At 32.3% G+C, this 10,483-nt stretch overlaps 2 protein-coding genes across 2 annotated transcripts; one reads left to right on the forward strand and one right to left on the reverse strand.

The window, feature by feature from the left end:
* Positions 1–797, forward strand: LOC133780128 (uncharacterized). The gene is made up of 3 exons (XM_062220002.1): positions 1–344; positions 435–506; positions 770–797. The coding sequence occupies exons 1-3, from the start codon at positions 1–3 to the stop codon at positions 795–797; spliced, it is 444 nt and encodes a 147-aa protein (XP_062075986.1).
* A 4,830-nt stretch (positions 798–5,627) lies between these two features.
* LOC133778490 (transcription factor MYB86) lies at positions 5,628–8,057 on the reverse strand. The gene is made up of 3 exons (XM_062218434.1): positions 7,755–8,057; positions 7,505–7,634; positions 5,628–6,876 (listed from the first exon to the last, which is right to left on the reverse strand). Exons 1-3 carry the CDS (start codon positions 7,885–7,887, stop codon positions 6,024–6,026), a joined length of 1,116 nt encoding a protein of 371 aa, XP_062074418.1. The 5' UTR covers positions 7,888–8,057; the 3' UTR covers positions 5,628–6,023.
* Positions 8,058–10,483: the final 2,426 nt, after the last annotated feature.

Raw genomic sequence — 10,483 nt, forward strand, 5'->3', positions numbered from 1 at the left:
ATGGTTCATCTAGCAAGAGAAGCCAAGTTATGTGGACCAGTTTGGGCGAGATGGATGTATCCATTTGAAAGAAGTATGAAGGTGTTGAAAAGTTATGTGCGTAATCATTATCGTCCTGAAGCTAGTATGGTTGAATGTTATATATCGGAAGAGGCAGTAGAATTTTGCTCAGAATACATGAGTGGGGTTGAAGCAATCGGAATCAGCAAACCACGAAATAACTCAGATGGAGTTGATAAAGGACTACGAGGGAATGGAACAGTGACCACCGTGTCTAGGGCAGAATTAGATCAAGCTCAATTAGTTGTGTTGCAAAATAATCCTGAGATTCAATCATATATAATGTAAGTAGAAAATATATTTCAATCATATATATTAGAGTAGTGATTTTCTTTTTGTTGTTTAAACTTTTTGTTATTTCTTTTATGTTTCAGTGATCACATAGAGTTATTACGGTCGATGATTCCAAACAAGATTAAAAATAAACAAAAATGGGTTATAGATGAGCATAATAAAACGTTTTGCCAGTAGCTGAAGAATACAATTTTGACGAAGCTGGGAGAAAAAAATCATGGACTGTCGACTGAGTTGAAGCGCATATCTCTTGGAGCAAGCATTGATGTAATAAAGCATCAAGCTTACATTGTTGAAGGGAAACGATTTCATACTAAGTCAAGAGATGATGCTCGGCTGGTTCAAAATAGTGGAGTAAGTGTAGTCACAGAAGCTATGCATTTTGCCAGTGCAAAAGATAATAACCCAATTTCAGGCACAATGACATACTACGGGGTTGTTGAAGAAATATGGGAGCTAGATTATTCATTATTTTGTATTCCTCTTCTTAAATGTTCTTGGGTAGACAACAATACTGGAGTTAAAACTGACGAACTTGGATTCACTCTGGTTGATTTAAGCAAGAAGGGAAGCAAGAACGATCCTTTTATCATGGCTTCCCAAGCGAAACAAGTGTTTTACATTCTTGATCCAGTTAATGATAAATGGTCCATTGTTTTATCAGTTCCCGAGCGGAAGTTCTCAGAAAAAGAAGAGTACGATGAAAATTATGATTTATATCATGACTGTTTCATTGTTGGACAACCGATACATGAACAAATTGAGAATATTCAGAAACATGATAATGAAAGCGATAGCGATGATCGTGATTATCTTAGAACCGACATCGAAGAAGGAATATGGGTCGATTGTGAATCGACCAGAAATAAAATAAGAAAAAGAAGAAAACATGTTTAGTAAGTTATATAATTCATTAATACTTGTGATTATTTATTTGTATAATGTATTAACACTTGTGATTATTTATTTGTATAATACATTAACACTTGTAATTTGTGTGATGCAGATGGTGGATAAAAGAGATGACAAAGAGAAACAACAAGGTCGTGGTAAAACAAGAATAAGTTACATGACCCAACAAAAAGCCAAAGGAATCAAGAAAAATCTTCAATGGAACGATTTGAGACAACCAATAGGTGATGTGTATACAAACATGATATCATATCTTGGATCTAGAGTACGAGCCACGATTTCTATCAACTCAGGTGATTGGAGGAAGGTCCCACAAGATTTGAAAGATGGTCTATGGGAGGATATCATTGTAAGAAATTATCATTATGATATTTATTTATTTATTTATGTGTGATATCTAAATTTAATAATTACTTTTCTTAATTATATTCTTAGGGTGGTCACAACATTCCTCAAACCTTCAAACGTGAGATTTTGAAAAAAGCTGGTCAAATAATGAGAGATTTTAAAAGTGAACTCACTACCGAGTACATCAAACCTTTGGCTGAAATGGGTATGATGGAAGAACTCAAATTTCCCCCAAAGAGGTATAGCGATATAATTGACGAGAGAGAATGGTTACAATTTGTAACTAGTCGTCTAAGTCCAGAGTTTCAAATAGTGCATCAAGAACAAAAAAAACGTGCATTACTAATGAAGTCAAGGCATCGAACCTCTCGTAGATGAATGGCTAATATAAGAGAAGATTTGGTAAGTATATTTGATATTATAGTTTAAATAATGGTTGATATTATCGCAACATATAACTATAATTATCTTGTACAATGCAGAAAAAAGAACGAAATATTCAAAATCCAGAGAGGTATCAAGTTTGGCTTAGATCGCGTGACAAAATAAAGTTCTTGTGACAGAGCTAGACCGACAAATTGCCAAAAAGATAGTAAGTTTTCTAAGGTTTCAGAATCAATATATTGTTTTTATTTATATAAACTAATTTAACCAAGTAATATCTTGAGTAGGAGGACGTCAAAGAAAAATTGATTCGTGGCGAAATTACAGCTCAGGGTCGAGATGACATCTTGACTCAAGCATTAGGGACACCAGAACACCCAGGTCGTGTTCGAGCTGGCGGGTATGATAATTTATAATAGTTGTTTTCTTTTAAGAATTATTTAGATTGGTTTATTGATGGACTTTATTGATTTTTTTTTTAGGTTCACTGCGACCGTTTCCAAAATGTTTGGAAAAAAACATAAAACAATGGCTGCAAGAGAGGAGATTGCTCAACTAAAAGCTGAGATTGAAGAGCTAAAAAGACATAAATTTAGCACAGAAGAGGAATTAGCTCAAAATGAAGAATATAATGAGGAAAACGATGAGTGTGGATACTACGATGAAGGGCAATTTGATGAGGGACAATATTATGAGAATACAAGTGATGAAGTCTATCGACCTGCCCCCAACGCAGATGATCATTTTCATCAAACCGAAGACTATCCTTTTGATGAAGATGATGGATCATCAATTTATGAGTCTCCACCACCACCGAGCTATGAAGTTTATTTGTGTTCTGATAATATTGACAATGTGGTGGCTAAGGGTGTACTCATTGTACCAAACATGGGTAGCCAAATTACCGTCCATGGAAATGTACTTGATGATTCAGTTGCGAGGGTTTGGCTTATAGATGTCTTACAAGAAGAAGCTGAGATCCCTATTCCCTTTGGTGACGTACGATATGTTGGGGACGCACGAGACACATTCCTGCCTTGGCCTAAAAATTTAATTGTCGCTTGTCAGGTATAAAATTATTTGCTTAGATATTTAAATTTTATTTTTAAATGGGTACACTATACTGATATGTTTAATGCTATTATGTAGGGTCCATCTTCATCTAATCACAAATCCCTATCACCAAGCCCACATTTATCATTAGTTGGATCTCACGTAGTCATCCCCGCTGAAATAACTCAACCAGAACCTTCAAATTGGTTAACAGATAACCAATGGGACAAAATTGATCTGAGTCTAAAATTTATAGTGAATGAATATTATTCCAATAAAGGAATAGATGGGGTTGTACAAGTTCCCGTTGACCCGGAGTTTATAGGAGAACGCGAGGCTATCTTCATCACTTCGGAAGATGTTTATCAAGCAGCCTCCATGGATAATATTGGATCCTCAGCTATGCTGTTTGGTATGAGGTATGTATCAATCCGTTATGTCATTACAAACTATTAGAGGAGTTTGAATATATTAGATATTCATCTGTAGTGAAGTAAGTTCTGAGATGAAATTGTGTGCTGCGGAGATAACAGAAGGTTGAGAACATGTGTGTCTTAGTGAAGTAGGTTCTGCGAATTTTGTGTGCTGCGGTGGCTTATAGTTGAGAACATGCATGTTGTTTGTTGTATGCTTTGTCTGAATTGAATTTATAGGTTCTAATAATTTTGGATATGCTATAGAAACAGAGGAAACTCTGCCCAATTTTTTTTTAACGATATTAATTTATTAATTGAAAATGTAATATAAATGATTGATTCTCTACAGATGCATTTGGGAAAGCATGCACCCAAATTCACGATAATTATATAAATTTTTTGACACCGAACATCTTTCTATTGGCAATGATGAAAGTAAAAACTATACGGTGGATCTTATAGCCAAATGGATGATGACTATGGATAGACGAGGCCAAATATATTTCATTCCTTGGATTGTTGAGTAAGAACGAACCACTTAAACATTATCACTACTATGGTTGAATTTTAATTTTATAATAATCATATTTTATTATTATTTTAGTCGACATTGGATGTTGGTGCTCGTGATGATGCGGGGGATGACCATAATTTTGGAGCCTTTAAAAAATCATAAATCTCCACCAATAATTACGGAGGTTATGAAAAAGTAAGTTCTTCAATTGTAATGTATGCATTATTAATTTTTAAAAGTTGAGAGCATAATATGTATTTAATTAATTTTAATTTTTGTAGAGCATACGCACAATGTTTGGAAAATGAATACAACGGCACATTTACAAAATTGGTGAGAGGTTCTTGTCCAAAACAACCTGAAAGTCATGAATGTGGTTATTATGTACTAAGATACATTTATGATCTTGTAAATGCACCGAATCCGGCAGAAGTTACCAAGAAGAAAGTATGTTATATTTTAAACTCTTTTTTGCTTAAGAAAAACTAGATATAGTATTTAATTATCTAATCTATATTAACTTTTCAATTTTGCAGTGGTTTGACAAAAAACAATTCAATGTCAAAGGGGATCTACTACCACTACAAAGTGATTGGTTAGCTAGATTAATGCCATTTGTTTATGAAATCTAAATTTTTGTATGTATGTAAGATTAAAGTGCTAACTTATATTGGTTAGAATGATTAAAGTTTTTGATTCATTACTAGCCAATTATTTTGTATTAGATATGAAATGTATATATAACAATTTAACAAATTAGTTATACTATTGAAAATAATTATTTATAATTAAAATTGAAAATTAATTATTTTTAGAAATAAAAATGCTGGGTTATCAACCGAAATTGAATTTTTTTTTTATTAAGCTCTTTTCTCTGCGGTTGTAGTAAGCCAACCGCGGAGAAAAGAGAGCTTTCTCTGCGGTTGTAATAAACAAACCGCAAAGAAAGCTCTCTTTTCTCCGCGGTTTGCTTATTACAACCGCAGAGAAAGATTTCTTTTCTCTGCGGTTGGCTTACTACAACCGCAGAGAAAAGTGTAGCTTTTCTCCGCGGTTTGCGTAACACTTTTCTCTACGGTCGAATACACTGCGCTTTTCAATACTCTCGAAAACCGCGGTGTATTGAGTAAAAAAACCGCAGAGAAAGACTTTTTTTGTAGTAGTGTAGGGACTTAACTTTTTTCAAACCTGCGAAAAGATCCTGCGTATCTAAAAATAGCTATACCGCAAAAAGATACCGGTATCGGTATAGTGTTTCGGTACAAATACTAATTTTTGTAGTGTATTAGGAGATTTGATCACGTATTTACGAAGATTAATATACAATATCACTAACTGATCGAAAGGGAGATAATATTGGCTTATAATCGAGTCAACTAATTGCCATTCATAATTAAATCAATGAATTTTTTATATTTTTATTTTGGTAATTTAAAATATAAAATTTATAAATCTCAAGATTATTATTTTTTATATATGAACTAAAAAAGAGTCAGAGAGAGAGAGAGAGAGAAGAAAAGCTCGCAAAAATGTACATGCAGTCAGCCAAGATCAGCCAATCCAGGCTTATTTTACATTAAGTTTTTGAATAATCGAAAAAACACACCCAAAAAAATTGGTCTAAATTAATCCAAAATATATATCAAACACCATATTATGCCAAACAATTTAATAAATGAAAAAATCGATTATAATAAATGTTCATGAGAGAAGAGAGGTTACTCCATCAACTTTCAAGCTTTTGCTCCAGCTTTCTGCTTTATTAATATATTCCCTCTGATCGATCAGCTGTTCTCTCCAAATTAATAATATGCACCCAATTATTAATAATAATAATAATAAACATTAATATATATATATATAGCAATGCATATATTTCATATGCATGCTTTAATTTCCCCTCATATATTAAAAATACATACTCATCACCCAAAAAAAAAAAATTAACAAACTGTTTTTTTTTTCTTTTTCAAAAAGGTTGGATAATTGGAAAGCTCTAAATATTCCTAGAATGAATATATATATATATATATAAATATAATTTATAAGGAGGAAGGAAAAGACGACATCGTATTGGTATTATTAGTAGCTCCCAAGTTCAAACCATTATTATGATTCGGTGCATTGTTGTTAATATCAGCCACGTTAAGAGAACCTTCAACGACGACGTTTTCCCAAAATAGAAAGTTCGGACAATGTACTTGTTGAGACTCAACCCATTCATTCAAAGCCATTTCTCCTTCTTCGTCGACCATATTCTCCATGTTCTCTATCAATGGTGGCAAGTAGCAACTCATGTTCATGGCCGTACCGTTACTGGAAAACGACGAGGGCAGATGTAATAGTGCATTATTGTGATTGTTGTAATAAGGAGGGAGAGCTTGGACTTGGTGCTGGTTCAAGTTCCACGACGAAGAAGACAAAGACGACGTCGTTTCGGTTGATGAGTTAAGGTTGTTGTTTCCCACCGTTAGATTAATGTCTTGGAAGATCAACTCCGGTCGAGTACTACTCACGGTCACAGCGTTGGTGTTAGTTGTTGTAGTGGTGGTGATGCTCTCGGCGGCTGATCCTTCCATTCCGGACGTGGTGTCGAACATGAAGAGTGGGCCGCATGAAGAGGAGAAGATTTGGGCCTGGTCTTGGGCCGTTGTATTATTGGGCTTTGTGCTCGTCAAGTCCGTTTGAGTTAGGAAATTATTATTGTCAAGTACTTGGTTTGAGTTGTAACACATTTGAGGATGATGGTGATGATGATCAGTGATGTAGTTGGTGGTGTTTGAGTTAATGGAAGTGGATGATGGCTTTCGGATCTTCTTTTTGATCCATGAATTCCAGTAGTTCTTTATCTCATTGTCAGTTCTTCCTGGTAGGTGGCTCGCTATGTGAGCCCATCTATACATATAAAAAACATATATATCGATCAATATAGGTATATATATATGTGTGTGTTATGTTATAATGAACATTATTAATGCAATGTTATATCAATGCTCAAAGGATTAGACAAAAAAAATGTATAGATTGCTCGAAACTTCAATGAGAACTTATATATATAATAATGACTCGCAAAATGTACTACTTGTGTATATATATATATTGTAATTTGTACGTACAAATTAACTAATTAATTGATGTAAATATATAGTGGACAAATATTATTATATTACTAGCTAGCTAGAAACTTAAAAATGAAGTATGAATTATGTTAATCAGTTAGCTAGAAATCCATTTTCACTTAAGTTGCTTCAAAATACATCTTCATATATTGATCAATGGAGACTAATTATAATTAAAAAATAAACCAATTAATTAGTACTCATGCACGTGATTAAATTGGGAATACAACTCCATAGCTAGCTAGCTAGTGTTTTTCTCATTATGCAGGGAAAGAAAGATCGAACTTATAGATCATATATATACTTCATACATATATGTATATGCATGGTTAATTTGATCAGATTATATATAATTGTAAACTTAATTATTAAATTAAATATTGTGTTTAATTAAATTAATTAACCTGTTCCCAACAACACCATGAAGACTTATAATCAACTTCTCCTCCTCGGGAGTGAATCTGCCTCTTCTAATATCAGGCCTCAAATAATTAATCCATCTCAAACGACAACTCTTACCACACCTTTGAAGTCCTGATCATCGACAAAAAATGACTTAAAATCAGCATTAAAAGAAAACCCAAATCATCATCAATAATTATAATTAACAAAAAGTTAGAATTAATAAGAAAATCAATTAATAATAATCACTACCTGCTTTCTCAGGAACTTCACTCCAGCAGCCATAACCATGGGTAGTGATGTATCTAATGAGCTTCTCATCTTCCTCAGGTGACCAAAGACCTCTCTTAACCTTTTGTTGGTTGCAGCAAGAGTGGTGACCCATGTTATAGCTCAATCTTCAATCTCAAGAGCTTGATCAGTAATTACTATATAGATATATCTATATATATTTGTAATTAAGCTTCAATTAATATTCTTAATTAATACATATATATATAGTTAAGTTTTGTAGATATAAAAGAGAGAGAGAGATAATTATGAGAGAAAAAGAAGTGGAGAGAATTTAAATAGGTAGATCAGGTTTGGTTTTAAATAATTTGGGGCCAGGGCAGGGCAGGGCCAGGCCAGGCTTTAAAAGTAATCACAATAAGTACAATCTGAGAGAGCCGACATTTACAACCAGGCACTACTATAGGGCCTGAGTTGGGTCCACAAAACGACGGGACCCAGATCTCCATCTAACCTTAAAACGACACTCCATCAACTCTTTTACACTCGCTATTTTCTACGTACATATTTCAAGTAGTATTACGTAATTTTACCAAACTCCCATATAACACCATTTCCCTGCCGGTGGGTTTCCCACACATACTCCCCTCTTACTGACACCAATCACATTATGACACATCATCCTTCCACGTGGACTCCACACCCCCCTTAAGCCGCATATAATCTATATATAGTGTCCAATAGTACTTCTTCTTTGCATACCCAAAAAGGTATGCATCTATGTCTACTCTTGTTGTCTTGAGAAGTATTTTTTGCTTAATTTTATTATGATTATATATTCTGTAGTTATTTAGAATATTTTTTATATTTTTAAAAAATTTGAATTATTAATCGTATTAAAAATGAGAATAAAAAATTTATTGCACGTGTAATTTTTTTTTATATACGCATGCAAAGTAATTTATTTAGATTTAGTTTTTTGCATATTATTCAAAATTTTCTAAAGATTTGTAAAATGTTATGAATGAGCACAATATACACGATCTAAAAAAAATACGCTGGAAATACTTCACGAGCTGAAAACGAAAAAGTATGCACTCTAATTAATGTATACATTTTTTAGGTATGCACCGAAGAAAAATCATATATATACATGGATGATCATATATCTAATAATATTACTCATCTATATATGGATTCTCAGTGATTAAATTTACGAATGTGGTCATGATCAAGTGATAATAATAATAAGTGTCTTATTATCGATATATAATACTTATAAAAAGAAATAGTAATTTGTTTGAGCATTATATTATTAAGTTGGAAAAGCATGACATGAATAAGTTTAATCAACTTATATCAAGAAGATTATGATATAATCAAGTAGAGATTATTTGAGTGGTAACTTTTAGGAATAATTTTGTGAGTGGGTGATGGGTCTCATCAGTTATAATAATGAATTTTTCTAGATTTTTCCACTTGCAAAGTTTAGAATCTTTTTGTAGGTTCAGCCGATTTTTTCTCATCCAGAAATTTCTCTTACTGATTTAGTGAAGATCGATCTTAGATTCTATACCTATATATATAATATATATATATATATATATAGAGAGGGTAATTATTTGGTAGGGCTTTCAAAAAAAGCACTACCGTAGGGCTCTTTTGTGTTTCTCAACCCGTGAATAGTTTTCGGCGTGATTTTTTTTTATGATCGTGTATATTGTAGTTATTTAGAGCATCCTGCAAATTTTCAGAAAATTCCGAATAATTTACAGTGCCGAAAACAGATTATTGCATGCGTGACTAATTTTTTTATGCGAGTGGAAAATAGAATGTTTGAACTTAGTTTTCGGCACTGTAAATTATTCAGAATTTTCTGAAAATTTGCAGGATGCTCTAAATAATTTGCAGGATAGTCATAAAAAAAAATCGCACCGAAAACTGTTCAAAAGTGGAGAAATACAAAAGAACCCTACGATAGGGCTTTTTTTGAAAGTCCTACCAAAAAATTACCCTATATATATCAATTGATCTTCTCTCTCTGTCCATATATATCTGCACACAGTTATATTATATATATTATTAATTCGTAGACATAATCTTTTGTATTATAATATTATTGATTACTTGCATTTCTACTCTTTTCAAAATTCTAATCATAACAGCTAACTTTCACCTTTTTGTACATTAACCATCAATAAGACAGTAACCTTGAGTGTTATACAATATGTAAATGTGAAAACCCTAACTAATCCATTATATATAATTCTAAACTAAGAATTAATTAGCTTTTATATATATAGCGTAGCTTAATTAATAAAAAAAAAAAGAAAAAAAAAACACTACTTAACAGTACGGAAAGTATTCAAAAGAGCCTTTTATTACTGTGTTTAAATCAACATAATTAATGGATTGATCAGAATCTTCAGTAGCTGAGTAGATTTTATCAGGCAAACAGACAAAATTATATATAATAAACACACTATTGTTAATTAATTAAATAAATATTATTAGTGTATATATATGTACGTACGTATAATAATTGACAATTATGTTAGCTTAATTAATAGTATATGTATACTACTAATCAGTACTAGCTTGTTCTGAAATTTATTACTAAAATTGATATAAAATATAGTTATTGATGAGATTAAGATCAAATCAATGTCTTATCACGTCGTATATAATCTCTAGGTAATTTGTTTATGTCCAGAGAGTCTATTAGCTAGAGAAAGCCCTCTTTGATGAAA

The sequence above is a fragment of the Humulus lupulus genome, chromosome 5 (assembly GCF_963169125.1).
Source record: "Humulus lupulus chromosome 5, drHumLupu1.1, whole genome shotgun sequence".
NCBI lineage: Eukaryota > Viridiplantae > Streptophyta > Magnoliopsida > Rosales > Cannabaceae > Humulus > Humulus lupulus.